A 16,122-nucleotide genomic window follows, 5' to 3' on the forward strand; every position below is an offset into this window, starting at 1 on the left:
GAATAGATTCAAGGAGGCAGAAAAAATGATTGCACATAGTCCAAGTAAGAGCAGGTGGGATCTGCTGGGTCCTTATTCTCTGATGTCAGATTCCAACTTGACTCAGGTTGGATGTGGCTATCCAAGCAAAACGCACATGAACACCGTGCACAGCATACACAAGACATTACAGTGGGGCAGTAAAAAGACACACAGCTTAAAGCTCCCACGTTCAAGGGGGCTGTACAGCCTAGAGGAAGGGCAGACAATAGCGGGGCACCTAGATGCACAAAGGAAATCGTGGCAATTTAAAACAGGCCCTTGCTTATGCTTCCAGACTCAGGCTGGGAAACACCTACTCCAGCATGTCTTTCTGGAATCCATGTGGTGCCCGAGGCCCCAGTTTAAACATGTCCAACCACAGCAAAGGAAGCCATCAACAAAATGAAAAGACAACCCACTGGATCAGAGAACATACTCTCCAGTACATCTGATAAGGGCTTAATGTCAAGAATTTATAAGGAACTTATAAAACTCAACACCAAAGAACCAAACAATCCCATTAAGAAATGGGTAAAAAACCCGAATAGGCATTTCTCCAAAGAGGACATACAGATGATCAACAGACATGTGAAAAGATGCTCAATGTCACTAATCATTGGAGAGACACAAATGAAAACCACCATGTGATGTCACCTCACACCTATCAGAATGGCTGTCATGAATAAATCCATAAATAACAAGCACTGGCAAGAGTGTGTAGAAGAGAGAACTGTCGTGCACTGTTGGGGGGAATGCAGACTGATGCGGCCACTGGAAAAAACTACGGAGGTTCCTCAAAAAAGTAAAAACGGACTTGTCTTACGACCCAGCAATTCTGCCTCTGGGAATAGATCCAAGGAAATCCAAAAGAGCCATTCCAAAAAAGTGCATGCACCCTATGTCACTGCAGCATTACTCACACTGTCCAAGGTCTGGAAGCAGCCCAAGTGCCCATCAGTAGGTGAGCGCACAGCGAGGTGTGGTGCATTTACACAACGGAATATGACTTGGCTGTAAAAAAGGAAATCCTACCTTTTGCAACAGCATGGATGGACCTGGAGAACATTATGCTCAGTGAAATAAGCCGGTCAGAGAAAGACAAATACCATATGATTTCACTCATATGTGGAACCTACTGAACAAAATAAACTAACAAAGTGGAGAGAGACTTCTGGATTCAGAGAGCAGGCTGACAGCTGTGGGGGGGGGGGGGCTGGGCGCCGGGTGAGCGGGGTGGAGGGATTAGGCAAAGAAAAAAGAGAATAATTCATGGACACAGATTGCCGGAGGGAAAGGGGGCGGGGGAGGGAGGAGAAGTTAAAGGAAGGATAAAAGGTGATGGAAGGAGACTTGACTTGGGTGGTGAACATAATACAATAGACAGATGATGTGTTGTAGAATCATATACCTAAAAGCTATGTAATATTATTAACCAATATCATCCCAATAAATTCAATTTAACAATAAATTTTAAAAATAAATAAAGGGTTGTTGGAGAGAGTGAAAAAGATCCTATGTATTTTTAAAAAATCACTCAGGTGACTGTGTAGCTCGTAGATTTAGGGTGCCAAAACTCGAGGTAAGAGGCTATTGTCGTCCAAACCAGTAGCAAGGGGAGTCATTCTGAACTGGCGGTGAGAGGAAAGAAGACAGGGGACAGCCGCAGAGAACACCGGGGTCATGTGCGGGGGCCGGCGACTGAGGGCCAGTTGCAGGGAGTGAGGACAAGGGGAGACTGGTCTGGGAGACGGGCTCTAAGGAGCAGGTACTTGCGCTGGGAGCGCAGAGAAACAAACGTGCTGCAGGGGAGAGGAGCGAGGATGCCGTAATTAGTTAGGACTGGACTGCTGGACACCCCGAATTTCCATACGGATAATACAGCTTTGAAACTTGAGAGCCACGTGGGGCCTGGAATCCATGAGGAAAGCCCCTGAGACGCCCCAGGAAAGGGAAATAAATGAGGAGAGGAGCAGCGGGCCAGGGTCGGCTCTGGCAGACCGGCGGCCCGGGGAGGCCCAGCGGGAGGTCCGAGTGGGGGCGACTGACCGAGACCCCGCAAGGGTCCCGCGCAGGGGGTGTGGGGGGTCGCCCGGAGAGAGGAGTCCGCCCTAGAGGTCAAGGCCTCCGCTTCAGCAGTTTTCAAACCGACCTTCCTTGGAAACACAGTTTTCTAGCTATGTTAATGTGGGCAAAAGTGTACTTCAATGCGTGTGGAAAATTCTGGGTTTAAAAGACACCTGATTGTCTTTTAACTGCTGGACAGACTCTCCCAAGTCTCTGACTTGCAAATTAATAGCATGTCCCTGGCGCGGGGGCAGAAGAAGAGGGTGAGGGCGAAGCCCGAAGGGGCGGAGCGAGCGGCGGCGTGAGGGAGCAAGAGACAAAAACTAGCGTCTACAAACTGGACAAAGGGGGAGAGACAAGGGCAGGGGGCGGCTACCAGGGGCAGGGCACAGGGGGGCCGAGTCCCAGGTAGAAAGAGAACCTGGCTGGAACAGGACGAAACTGAAACCGGAGAAAACGTGTACATGTAGGGGCGGAGAGCGGGCACAGGACGGCATCAGGGTCAAGGGCAGAATTTCATTTTTCTTCAAAATACAAGCACTTCATTAGTTATACAGTCAGGATGACAGATGTGTATGAATTTTTCTAGGAAGGGGCGATCTCGTGAACCATTTTCAACCCATGCGCGACCCCCAAGAAGCCAAACACCGCAGTGCATACTATAGCACCTGCGCTTTCATCCCGGCCTCCTGAACCTAAAAACGCCGCCCTTCCAGGCCAGGGCTGCTGCTCACGCTGCCGCACGGTCCCCTTCGCGCTCAGCCCCGGCCAGCGCGACGTCCTCCGGCCCAGGGCCTCCCCCGGGCTGCCCGCGCCCCGCGCCCGCCTGTCCGTTCCTGCCCTGCCGCAGCTCCCCCGGACGCTTCCGCCCCGCCCAGCCCCGGCTGCAGCCCACCCCCAGAAAGGCTGGGAAGCATCCCAGCGCTGGGACCGTCTGTGACGTTCTTCTCCTGCCACCTCTGGGGCAGGCGGTAGGCATAACCGTTACATGCTGGACTCTGGACCCCGCTAACCAGGTTGGAATCCCGTCTCTACCGCTTACCTAGTTGTATGACCTTCCCTAGTAGCTCAGTCTCATTTTCTCATCTGTAGAGATAATAGCAGTACCTATCTCTTAGGTTTGCTCTAAGGAGGAAATGAGATGAATTCATGTAAAGTGCTTTGACAATAATCAGCTAAACCCTCTCTCCCTTAGGACGAAATTATTCCTCATGCCTTACGTTTACTCGGTAGTGTAAGCTCTTTGTGGGTAAAATCCATGTCTTATATATGACTGCATTCTCTCTTAGTGCCCAAAACAGTGAGTGTTTTTTGTTGACTACGTGAGTGAACGAGTGCCGAGTTAAGTACGTCTCAGTATTGCATTTATAGAGGGGACAACGAGCATATTGGGTGAAATACAGCAGTTACAAAATTACACCATTTAAAATTAAATGGTAGGCCTGTGATACAGCTAGAATGACTGATAACATCATAACTCATTGGTTTTCAGCATATTTTTAAAGTTATGCTTTCTCTAAAGTGTGTTGTCTTTCATATTTTAAAGAACAATTGAAATCAATTTCAGAAAAATATAAAACATGTCATCCGCTATTTTAAGTGATCTTTTTACCGTGACGTATCCATGCAACAAAGGTGTACGTAGTTTTTTATACTCAATTCCATGAGGCCAGACCGCATGCCACGTGACAGATACGGCGTGAGACGAGGAAAGTGCCCCTGTCCTCAGGTAGTTTCCGCCAACTGTGAGGAACGGCATTCGGGGCACGTGTATCGGGTGTATTGTAAGTGCCGCGACAAAGATGTGCTCGGGGAGCCGTGGAAACCTGAAGGCGAGACACCTAGTCCCACCAAGGGGCTGGGAAGACGCGGTCTTCCTCCTCCACAGACTTCCATCATCACCTCGGGCTTATGCACTAATCTAGTCTAGTAGGAATTTACTCTTCTCCATCATTAAACGATATCCTGGTGCCATAAAAGAGTCAGTACTCTTCCCGAGAGTGAAAAATGTATTCCATATGTCAGGCTCCATGTGATATAATGAGAAACACAGATGACAGGCTGGCTCACCTATTGAATCAAAAGGCATGGCAAATTATCACAGTGAACGTTGAAACTATCCCTTTTCATAAATATGTTTTTGTTCTAGAAAGTAACTCAGTGGTATTTTACTTAGAGTATACCTGCTTTGTAAGCTTTTTCTTTGACAAAAATCATTAATTCCTTTGTGGGATATGCGCTACTTTTTGTTGGTTTATCTGTTTCACAAATAAATGGAAAACCATAAATGGTAGGTTGAAGTTATAGCCTGTCAGATGGTCTCTCAGTACTTTTTAAAATTATTTATGATAAACGTATTAAATAAGATGTTTTCGATGTTAGTGCAGAAAAGATATTCCGCCATGATTGACTGATATTTTGTGGCATCGCAGTCCTCAGTTGCTCTTACCAGAAGGCTCTGCTCTTTGCCTCTGTGTCAGGCTGTTGCAGGGCGAGTTCTACCCAAGGTCGGTTTACTCGGGCCTGAAGAGATTGACTTGCGTTCTCAAGCACCTGTCTCATTTTGCATAATAATAACCTGAGGAAACCCGTGCCCTCTGGGGATGGTTGGCTGTTGCTAATCTCAGTCTAGGGGTAGATTATGTCTAAGAAGCCACCCAGGGGCCTGGGCCGGGGGGCTCGGTTGGTTAGAGCATCTTCCCCTCAGACCCAGGTTGCAGTTCCATCCCACATCAGGGTCCAGACAAGAAGCAACCAATGGATGCGTCAAGCAGCAGAGTAAATCAATGCTTCTCTCTCTCCCCTCCTTCCTCTCTAAAATCAATTAATTTTTTTTAAAAACACACAATTTTTAATTATTATTATTTTTATTGTTGTTCAGTTACAGTTCTCCCAGTTTTCCCCACATTGCTCTCCCCTGCCCCGTCCAACACCCCACTCCCCCAAACAATCCCCACGCCATTGTCCTTGTCAAAAAGGAAGCTGCCCAGGAGCACAAGAGGCCATTCCTTCAGCACAGTGAGCTTTGCGGTATAACACTGGGGTTTACAGAGCGCTGACAGTAGTGTTGGATGCGTGTGCGTGCGCGTGTGAGTTGGGGGGGAGAGAGTAACGCTGAAGAAGGCCGAGTTCGTGACCCTTGAGGTGTACGTTCTCTTAGCTGTTCAGGCGGTGTTTTCTCGATTGAAGCAGGATCATTCTGTAACTATTTTCAAACAAGAGAAGTTTTTGAACATTTCAGGGGATCATTGTTCTAATACATTTGGACCCCTATCAATCGTCCCTGCGTAGAAGAACAGAACTGTCCAGAGGCTGCATTACTGCGCTGGCTTCCCTGTGAGGCCTCGTAAAGGCCTGAAACCAGGGTGCTGCCCAGGGTAACAGCCGCCCAGGGTGTCCTGCGGCCCTTCCCCGTCCCCTCCCCCACCCCGGGCACCGACGCAAACGCCCGTTTCCTTAGTGCCCAGCAGAGCTTTCCCAGGGCTCCAAAGCAGGGCTCCAACCTTCTCACATCCTTCAGGAATTTATTGTAAGATTAAAGCGTATTCTTTTAAGTCTTTGGGGACAATAACGTAAGTCCAAAGCAGCAACGCGTGCTTAGATGTGGTCCGCCAAGGGGGCCGAGACTTCTTCACCTACAGATTGTATCCACTATAGAAATAATTGTAAAAATTTACTTCCTTATATTTTTGTCTTAAGATTTTGGGGGATGATTCTCTTTTGCACTAAAACTAAAGGATTCCCAATGTCATGTCTTTTAAATAATGTCAGGATTTTAAATTTAATAATTGTACAAAGATTAGTCCATGTTTATATCCTAAAATAATAGTATTTTACATGTTCCAAAAACAAATTGAACATGTGGTTTCAAAGTAATTGAGGTTGGACAGAATCCATAGAGCTAATAAAACTTTTATTAATATTAAACTAAGTTTAGAAAATATTCAAGTGATTCTAAAACACATTGTCATTTCCCATATACTATATTTTTGCCAATCTAAAGGCACCAACTGCTTGTAACGATGCCAATTTTAATTAACCTCAACTCTTTGTCCCTATATACTGTACATTCTTTTTTTGTTCTTTATATTGCAACTTGTAAATCTAATTTTGAAAATCTAATTGCCACAAATTGCCTTTTAATCGCTAGAATGCCTTTGCCCCCACCCCCCGCCATGATTAATTCCTGTATCTGAGAGAGAGGAAGGCAGCCCCGCAGGCTGGACCCTCGCCGGGCGGGCAGGCCCCTGCCGCGGTGCTGGGAGTGGGCCCAGGGCTCCCCTGGGGCGTGACCCCCAGAACGCCAACCTCAGGCCGGGCCTTGCTGGTGAGGGGGGCAGAAACCAGCTTTGTGAGTGTGTCTAAGCACAGACAAAAAGGTCACGCTGCCCTCCACCTGGAAACCAAGAGTCCCCTCCCCTGGCCAGTAATGGAGTGATGGCCACCCCTCACCAGGTGCTGCTGGAGCCCAGAGCCAGACCCCCTGCAGCTCGAGGGGGTTTGCAGAGACGCCCAGGCCCAGGAGGCGCGTGGCCAGGCCCCGGCCCCGCCCCGCCTTGCGCCCTTCCCGGGGTGTTCGATCCACAGCCCGGATCCTTCGGCCACGGCCTCACAGAGTGGCCGTTCCCCTGTGCCCCTCATTGCCGTGGGCCGTAAGCCCAACTTTCTCAACTACAGGTGTTCCTGGTGGCCTTTGGCCAGAGGGTATGGCCACATCCACATCCCAAAATTGTGAATATTAAACTAGTCGAATTTTATGTAAAAGAACTTTGTAAACTATAAAGTTCTACTGAAAAGTTGATGTATTAGGATTTCTCGATTTAGAATTTTGCTTTCGGTAAATTCATCGAAACCCATGAGTGTTTTATTAACATTCTACTTTTAAAATATATATGATAAATAGTTCCCTTTTCAAATATAAAACATATGTTTTTTTCTACTCTAGGTTTACCATCTCAACTAAGTAAAGATCCTATGGCTCTAAAAATAATTTATCCTTTTAAAGGTTCTTTTCACTATGAGAACTGATCTCTGTTCTAGTTCAGGTTTTAAATTAGCTTTAAATTAGTGGCAAGTAATATCCCAGTCCTTCTTTCAAAGACAGTGATGGAACAGTATTTCTTAAACCTCTTGTTCCCAATTCTAACCCGTGAGCGACGTATACTTTTCCTTTAGTTACCACTTTAGAGGGTGGAATTTTAAAGGGTCGGGGGTCGCAGGTAAGGGGAGGGGGCTTTGTCCCTCCCATTCGCTTAGCCAGACCTTCACAGTCACCACTTGACCCACGGCCTGGAGAGGACGCTGCGCCCCGCCCTCCTGTCACCCCGCAGCGGTTGGCGTGAACAGGCGCCCGCCTTCGGCCCCGGCAGCGCGCTCGCCAGGCCGGGAGGCCGAGTCTTCGCCCAGCGCTCCGCGCGGCCGGCCGGGCCGGAGCCTGCGCCGCCGTTGCCCTGGCGCCTGGGCCTGCTGCGCGCCTTCAGCTGTTTTCTGTTTGGACAAGGATCCAGGCGCTCAAATAGCCGCATCTCGCAGACGGAAGGGCCGCTGGTCTGTGACTCGGCCTCCTGTGAACATTTGAGTACCAGGTCCCACAAATTGTGCGGGATTAAAGCGTACCCCCCCCCCCCGCCCCGCCGCGCGCGCCCCTCTCCCGCCGGTGGATTATCCGTGTTTTCTCGGTGGCTGGTTGGCCTCCCAGAAGGGAAAGCGAGCAGGCCCCGCGCCCCTTAAACAGGCTTTGGGGTTGGAAGCCGTAGTGGGAGATTTCCAAAGAGCGAGGGCAAAAATGACACGCTGAGACGGCTGAGCGTTCTGTGATGTGTCTTTCCCACAGAAGGACCAGTGTGAAGCCCTTTTATGAACCCCCAGAACATACCAGTTCAGTAGAACAAGACTGGAGCAAAAGCAAAAGGAACAAGGTGTCCTTTCAGAAACGCAGAAGAACGTAAAGAAAATGTGCTCCCTGTTAAAAGCTTACAGAATTGTGCTTAAAATCCATAATATATTTCAGTAAATCAGTGTGCATGGTTTTCATACTGCGCTTCGCGATTTCTTTTCCATTTTTCCCCCAATTTAATTGCTTGGCTCTGTTGACTGACTTTTAAGGGAAAGAAGCAGTTCGCCATTTTCAATGTTTCTGATCACTCCTCGACCCCCAGGGCCAGAAGCCTTCATTAAACCCGCAGTCTTGGCCTTCGGTGTCTAACGGGGACTTTCGCAGGCCGCGTTTAGCCCGGCCCCGCGAAGGCTAAGCCGGCACTTTGTTTCGGATGTGAACCGCATCCCCTTCTTTCTCACCTCGCCCCAGTCTGGAGTACGAGCTCCTGGGTTTCTCCAGAAGGGAAACAGGAAGCGTGACGTCCAAAGGCGCCCCGGCGGTTGAAGGGTTAAGGGAGCGGCTGGAGGCGGCCGGGCGCTGGGGGACCGCGCGCGGGGCGCGGGGGCAGGGGCGCCGCCGAGCGCGCGCGCAGACCCTCCAATAAACACAAAGGAGGGCCTGGGGAATAGAAACCCAAATCCACTTGTAATCGTACAAGAGATTCGGGCATAATTACTTGAGCAACCTAGATTAAGATTGATGAGCCTTTAAAGTGGCGCTTCAGATCGACCGCCTCGCCCTTTGGAAAGAAAAACCTCGTGGAGCCGAGGGGGACCCCGACTCCGCGGGCTCCGCGGCGGAAGCCGCGGCCCGAGCCCCCAGCCGGCCCCCGGGCGGCCTCCGGGCGGGGGCGAAAGCCGTGAAATAGGCGCAGGGAAAGCTTAGTGCTCGCCGGGCCGGCGGTCGCGCCCGGGGGTGCAGGCCGACACCGACATGGTGGGCTTCACAGCCGCCCCTCCGAGCGCGACCGAAGCCGGCCGAGCCCGCCCGGGGCCTCCGGCGACGGAACGGCCGGCTTTGTGCGGGCGGTGGCGGGTTCCGTGTCGTGCCAGTTCCCCGCGAGTGCGGCCCCCTCACCGCGCCCCGCCTGCCCGCGTGGCGGTGGCCGTGGCCTTGCGAGCCGCTCTCCGCGCGCAGCCTCCGTGGAGAGCCCGGCCCGAGCGCCCGCCGGGGACCCTCCTTCCCGTCGCCTCCCTGCTGCCGTGGCGACTCCTTGGGCTAAACGCAGGCGGTGGGGGCAGCGGAGGAGACTGCCGTGCGCCCTCGCTGCAGACGGACGCTCGTTACTTCTGCTTTCCTCGCCTGTGGTCTGAAACCCAAGGCCGGGAGGAATGCCTCCCCTTCGGGAATCTTTATTAAAGGAGCAGCGAAGCGACCCCCTTCCCCTTTAAATTAATATTCTAGTATGTGAGATCCGTCGTTTTAAACTCTGACCCGGCTGCCGGGACTTGAACGGAGCCCCTTCGAGCGCAGCGCGCCAACGTCTCTTTTACTGCAACTCAATCCCTCTAGTTTCAAAAGTTGAGAAACAGGACTTGTCGGACCCTTTCCTGAGAATCGTTTTGTTCAAATGCTCTACAGTTTCGTCACTTTTTGACCGATTCTCGGTGAGAAAAGTCACTGCTACGATCCCCCCCCCTTTTTTTTTTCTGTATAAGAAACGCATTTAATGTCCGTGTGTGCGCGCCGATGTTTTAACAACGTCCCTGCAGGCGCCGTCTCTCCATCCCGTCCGGCCGCCTCCCAGCCTCTCCCCGGCTCGCGGGGAACCTGCTGCCGCCGCCCGGCTCGGGGACGGCTGGCTCCTGCGGGCAGGGCCGGCGCCCAGGCCCTCGGACGGGCGGGGGCTCCTGGCGGAATCGGGCCTTCCGGAGTCCGTCCTGCACTTCCAAGTTGTGAATGACAGCGCCCCACCAACCATGTAGGGTCTCTAGGAAGAGGTCGCAAACCCGCTCGCTCAGGGTCACTTACCCGGTTCCCTGGCCCCTTGGTTTTTACAGAATTATCTCTAGCCTCCCGGTAAGGCAAATGTGTGTGCGCCAAGCAGACCTCATCTCACATGAAAGGAGCTTGCTGCATAATACAGGCAGCATTTTTAAAAATGGATCTTTAAAACTAAAAAACTAAGGTCCCCCTGTCGGAGGAGGCCAGAGAGAGCCCCAAGACCCAGCCTGACCCCGCGCCCCTGTCTTTCAGGCCCGGTGGTGCTCAGCACGCCCGCCCAGCTCATCGCTCCCGTGGTGGTGGCCAAGGGGACCCTCTCCATCACCACGGCGGAGATCTACTTCGAGGTGGACGAGGACGACCCTGCCTTCAAGAAGATCGACACCAAAGTGAGTTAACGCGCTGCCGCGGCAGTGCTGGGGGCTTTGGGGCAGGAAGTGGTTTCCAGTTTTGCTGGGTTTTAAATGACAGTGGGGGAGGGGAGCCGAGTCCCGTCTTCCTCATAGAAAATAAAATGAATGAAGAAATAACACACTCTTTATGTTGTGGGATTTTAAATCTTCGGTCACCAGAGCAGGCCCATTTTAACAGCCTGCCTGAGAGAGGCTTTGTGTGCCTTTGGGCCGATTTGGTAGTTAGGCCGCCGCCCCCAGCTCCCCGGGGCCTAACCCGCACTCTCTGGAAGGCTAGAGGGTCTGAGGAAATTTCTCGCTGAGATCGCTGTTAATTCCCCAAAGTGTAGATTGCAGTGTGAATTCGTTTTCATTGAAAGGTTATAAGGAAACTGCAGGGAGGGGGTGCCATTTAGATATAAATTCGTCTCCATTATTACATCCATTTTTCATCTCCTGAAGAGTGGGTTTTACATAAGAATTTAAGATGAATAGAAACTGATTCTCTGAGAAGCCTTGACTTAAAATGTGTACATCCTCGCGCTCAGATGTTTGAAGCTGGCATTGTTCTGGGGGTGTAAAGCCGGAGAAAACATATTGGGAAGGCTTGGAATGCAGTTGTTTGTTTATTGACTCTTGTGTAGATTTGAAAACCAAGTAAGTGCCTGGGCCTGCTCCGCGCCTCCACTCCCTCTTCTGCGATTGGCGTGACTGTTATTTTAACTTTTATGTTACTGTGCAGTTTGTAAACTTTTCTTCTTGAGGTTAAAAACTCAAGAACGGAAGTGTCATGCTAGATAGTCAAGAATCATTTTACAAAGGTCTTCCTTGAAAGCGGTTTTCAGAGGCAACTATTCTAAAATAGTTAAAGGCAAATGCTCCCACAGAGCCAGAACTTTATTCTTTGTATTTAATTTCATATAGAAATTAAGCATCACAGAATGCTACTTGTAGAGGAGCAATCAAAATTCTAAAATTACCCCCGTCGGAGTGAACTGACACCATAGGGCCCCGAGTGCTTGGCCCTCCGAGCGCTTGCGGACCGTTGAAGCCCGCAGGGTTGGGCAGGGCATCGCCACTTCTCCCGCCAAAGGACCTGAACTGTACAAATGAGCGTGTGTGACTCTAAACAGCTTGAATCTTGTCTTTATGCTTTTACCATCGGCTAGCCCTGTGACGTACAAAGGAGCTTTGGGTTTCTGATTAATCTATTCAGCTATTTAATGCTGCATAAAATAAGGTCTGACATTAACTAGTCAGAAGTTACCTTCAGTTTACTAGCACAGTGTTCATGTACAGATTGCAGAATTTTCATTATTACTTTGTTAAGTTCACTTCTTGTGAGTTAGTCTGATTTTTGACTCAGCAATCTTTCCTGTCCTGACATTTTTTACCCCTTATATCATAAAAAATGCTACAGAAATACTAGCCCAAAACAGCATGCCTTCCTGGGTAGATTTAAATTGTGTCTGTTATAGAAAGAAATAGTCTTACAAATAAGTTAGAAACTGAGAGCTGATCATTATCTTCTGTAGCTCTACAAAAGCATTGTACGGTTTTATTTTTAATGATTTCATTAACATAATTCTCCAAATGTTTAAAATACTCAAGTGGGTTCAGTCTTCAAAATGAAGCAATCCATCTTTTCATAGAAAAACAATTTGAAGTGAGACACAACAACTTTTATTTTACCTCTTTATTAGCTTCTAATTAAATAAAAACCAGCAACAGAAATTAAAATCTAAATCACAAAATTATCCAGTGTATTTCAAGTGCATTTTTCAAATATATAATTCAGATATTCAAGCGTTATTATATACGCTGAATTCAAATTTCTTTGAATATATTTAAATAACATTTCAAGTATACTTAATGGAATGTTAGAAATAGAACAAGCAATATATTTGAAACAAAATGTAAACTTTTTAAAGTTCAGACACCTTCCAAGACAGATAAAAGTACCAGGAGGAAATCTACCTTTAAATGGCATCTTTGTTAGTGGGAAACGTCTTGAAGTATCCAAAATGGCCATTAAACTTCTGTTCACCACATCACGAAACACCGACATCCACACTTCAAAGACAATGGGAGATCACAACATCGGTTACAAATCGAAATATACACCCCAGGCTCCTTGGCGGGCAGGTCCCAGCGAGTTCACTCAGAGGCGGCACCCGAACCCGGGTCGCTGTGATCCGCGGCGGGCCGGCTGCTTTTCCGGGGCTCAGGGCGAGCCCTTCAGGGGGCCTTGGAACCCTTGTGAGGAAGCCTCGGACACTCACGGGGTGGGGCTTTCCTTCATCCGCTCCCCGCACTCGCTCCTCTCCCCCGGAGGGGCGGCTGAGACGGTGCCTGAACCTTGCGTTCCGCCTCCTTTCTAAGAAAGGGACTGTCGCGCGGGGCGGGAGACGGGGCTCGGGCCGGAGGCGTCCGCGGCGCGCGGGCCCCGGGGGCGCCCTCGCGGTCCGGCTGCCGGGCGCGCCGGCCTCTAAAGTTTCTCCAGACTCTTGGGGTTGGTGAGGATCTCCCTGGCCAGCCGCCACGTCTGCTTGGCGGCGTTCTCCAGCGCCGAGTGCGGCTTGCCCTGGAAGAGGTCGAGGTTGGGGAGGAAGTAGTGCGGGCAGCGCCGGCACTGCAGGCAGGAGATGAGCTGCAGCAAGATGCCGTTGAGCCGGTCGCCCAGGCAGGACTCGTCCCAGTCCGACTCCCGGGGGTGCTTCTCGCACTCGTAGGAGACCAGAGTCTTCATGTGGTAGTTGTTGAGGGGCTGGCCCGGCAGCTCCAGGTGGCGGTCCCGCAGGGTCTTGAGGATGGAGAGGCATTTCTTGCGGCAGCCGCCCATCTGCAGGCGGTTCTCGGCCTCGGCGAACTGCAGCACCCAGGCGTCGCTCTCGGCCGAGCTCTGCTTGCCGGCCAGGGAGTGGCACTCCTTGGACAGAAGGTTGAAGCCTTCCGCTTTGACCTCGGCCACCCGGTTGGGCCCCGGCCAGGGGATGTGGGGGAGCGGCCAGTGGGCCGCGCTGCGCGGCCAGATGCCCGTGCACTTGAACGCCGGCGTGATCTGCACCACGTACCGATCCCGGATCCGCAGTTTCACTTCGCTGGTGTCCGCCACCATCTTTACCACGTCCCTGTAGCTGCATTTGTCCACCGCCTGAGCCACCAGCGTCTGGAACCGGGACCGGATCTTGCGCGCCGAGAGGTAGCCGGAGGCGGTGATGAATTCCACCCACAGGGACATGCTCCGCTTGCGCCCGTCGCTCAGCTTCAGCACCGCGCAGCCGGGCAGCGAGCCGTCGTCCACGAAGTTGAACACCCCCATCTGGTTCAGGTAGAGCACCACCTCGAACTCGGTGGGCGAGATGACCTCCAGGCCTTCGTAGCGGTTGTCCATCTCGTTGAGGGAGCTGATGAAGCGCGGCTCCTGCACTTCCACCTCCTTGAGCACGTCGGACACGACTTTGCAGACTTCGCGGATGGTCTTGGCGATGGCGGCCTTCCGGGCCTGGCACTTCTCGTTGTAGTACTTGTTCAGGTGGTACACCAGCTTGGCCTGGGCCGCGATCATGTTGGGGCAGAGATCCGGGCTGTACACCGGAGTCTCGCAGTAGGCCGTGGGATCCAACGCGGCTGCGGGGGCTGGAGCCAACCTCGTGCAGAAAGGGCCCGGCGCCCGCGGCGTCTCCGGAGCGGTCCCGGCGCGCGGCCGCGGGCTCCGGGCGGCCGCGGTCCCCTCCTGGCGTCTCGGCTCCGGCCGCTCGGAAAGCGAAACCCCGCTCTCGCCGCCCTCTCCCTGCCTCTCTTCGTCCTCCTTGAACGAATCCCGGGGAGAGAGGGAGGCGCGGAGAGATCACCTTCTCCGTGAGAAAAACAAAAGTGGCTCTGGTCCCCAGCACAGGTCTTCCAGGAGTCAAAACAGGCAGCCCTTCCCGTGTTTATTTACGCTCCCTGGGAGTCATTGTGGGCGCAGGACGGAGCCCGGGCGGAGAAAAAGCGTGCCGAGCGTGTGCCGGTGCCGGGGTGCGTGTGCAGGGGACGTGTCGGGAGACGCCGCTGTCGGTTTGTCTCGGAGCCCAGATGCACTCGTGTGGAAATTATAAAGGCAGGGCCAGGCAGGCTGGCGGCCAATCGCCACTGGGCTCGTCACGACAGCCTCCTTCAGCTCCAGCCCGGCTAATTAATCCCCCTCCAGGACAGAGGCGCGGGAACCGAGGTCGGAGGCTGCTGCCGGCGGCCGCGCAGGCCGCCTGGGCGGCTTTGGGGAGCCCGAGGAGCCTCCCAGCCCTGGCTTCACTGGAAGCATGTTGCCGCGCTGAAGGGACCCGGCACAGCGGCGCTCCGCAGGGCTGGAGACCCGGCCTGTCCTTTCATCGCGAGCTGCGAGTGCAGGTGTATGTTCCAGCCGTCAGCCATCCAGGAGTGGGCGAGGCGGGGGCTTCGGAGACAGAAGCCACTGCCTTGCCTTTAGAGGAAGACAGCGGGGTGTGCGAGCCCGCCCCGTCTCCGACAGGGCAGGGTGGAAGTTTGTTTGCTCTTTCGCGCGTCTGTGCGAGTTGGCTTTCTGGATGTTCCTTCCTAGACGTTCGGAAGATCTTTTAAGAGTATTATGCTGTGTTTTAATTCTGTGTGTTCCTCATTTGCAGTTGTTGAAAGGAATCCGAAAATCATTGCTAAGGGTGTTAGACGTTGCCTACCCCAGTTTAAGTTAGGACGTTTAAAAAAAAGAATGTTTCGCAAACCCCTCCCCCGCCCACAGCCCTCTTTGTGCCGCTCCCTCGCCAGCGTCCCCACTGGCACACGCAGCCTCGCGGGCGCTCCCAGGAATGCTCGGAAGATCAGTGCCCTCCGTGAGGGGGAGATGTTGGTGTGCGTTCAGAGCGAGCTGTGCTCTCACATGTGAAATGCAAGAAACACCATTGACACGGGACCCGCGGGCAGACAACTGTCCTGGAAACGCGGGGCTCTGGGTTGGGTGGCTTGTTCGCAGATGTGCGAGTAAGGACATAGGTCACTCTCTGAGTGTCCTTGCTGGTGGCCTGGCAGTGGACGTACAGTTTTATAGGAGTCTTTGTGATCTGATTAAGGGGAAATGGGTAAGATCTTAAAAAGAAAATTCATTCGCAACCACGCACGGTTTTTTTTTTTTCTTTTAAATTATATAGCATTTTGGAAAAATTAGAAAGCAGCCAACATTTCTGAATCTGGAGCCTTAGAACAGGAAGGGGACTTGATGTAGATAGAACTTTCGGGGAGGGGCCCCAGTCGCGCCCTTAATGTGCAGGGAAGCAAAGACCTGTACTCAGGCTGACGCAGCGTTAAAACCCAGGCGGGTTTTTCATCGCCTACCTTTCATTTAGATGTGGTCTCTTTCCTGTGAAGAGTATTTCCAGCCGAACCCTCTAACTGCTGGAAAGAAAAGGTTTGTAGGCACTTTTCTCTCACGGCCACTTTCAACGAGATCTCGTTCAGCTCCCCTCCCGCCCCCCCACCCCGTTTTTACTCCAGTTTTTGACCTGGGGCGGGGGGAGTGGCGGCGTCCTGCGCAGCGTCCCAGAGCCACCCGTTGTTGACTTTCTCCTTCTCCGGGAGGGAGAGATTCCCATGTAGCTTAAAACAGTACGTGAGAGTGTGGGCTGATGGCATGGTCACCCCTGTTCCCCGAGAACCTTCCCCCCGGTGGGGGCAGGACTGGGCACCCCAGCACCCCTCCCCGCGGGCGGCGTCGCGGGTGAACGCACCGCTACCTCTGGCAGTTGGGAGAGGGAGCAAATCCGCGCCGGCGGCCCGCAGCCGCCGAGCTGGAGATGTGCCGCGGTCCCTGGG

The 16,122-nt window shown here is 52.3% G+C and overlaps 2 protein-coding genes across 5 annotated transcripts in view; one reads left to right on the top strand and one right to left on the bottom strand.

Moving 5' to 3' along the window:
- Positions 1 to 16,122, top strand: part of NBEA (neurobeachin) — a 482,091-nt gene that overhangs the window by 316,206 nt on the left and 149,763 nt on the right. For 3 of the 4 annotated variants that reach the window (XM_054586547.1, XM_054586549.1, XM_054586548.1), the window contains exon 40: positions 10,160 to 10,296. In XM_054586547.1, coding sequence (XP_054442522.1) covers positions 10,160 to 10,296 — 137 coding nt within the window. Of the gene's footprint in view, positions 1 to 10,159; positions 10,297 to 14,334; positions 14,513 to 16,122 lie in introns of those variants that run through there. The other variant, XM_054586550.1, reaches the window with a different exon arrangement.
- MAB21L1 (mab-21 like 1) lies at positions 12,788 to 14,361 on the bottom strand. The gene has a single exon (XM_054586551.1). The coding sequence runs from the start codon at positions 13,865 to 13,867 to the stop codon at positions 12,788 to 12,790; it is 1,080 nt and encodes a 359-aa protein (XP_054442526.1). The 5' UTR covers positions 13,868 to 14,361.

Source organism: Pteronotus mesoamericanus, unplaced genomic scaffold (genome assembly GCF_021234165.1).
Source record: "Pteronotus mesoamericanus isolate MK-2021 breed Mesoamerican mustached bat unplaced genomic scaffold, CSHL_Meso_final contig_94, whole genome shotgun sequence".
In the NCBI taxonomy this organism is placed as follows: domain Eukaryota; kingdom Metazoa; phylum Chordata; class Mammalia; order Chiroptera; family Mormoopidae; genus Pteronotus; species Pteronotus mesoamericanus.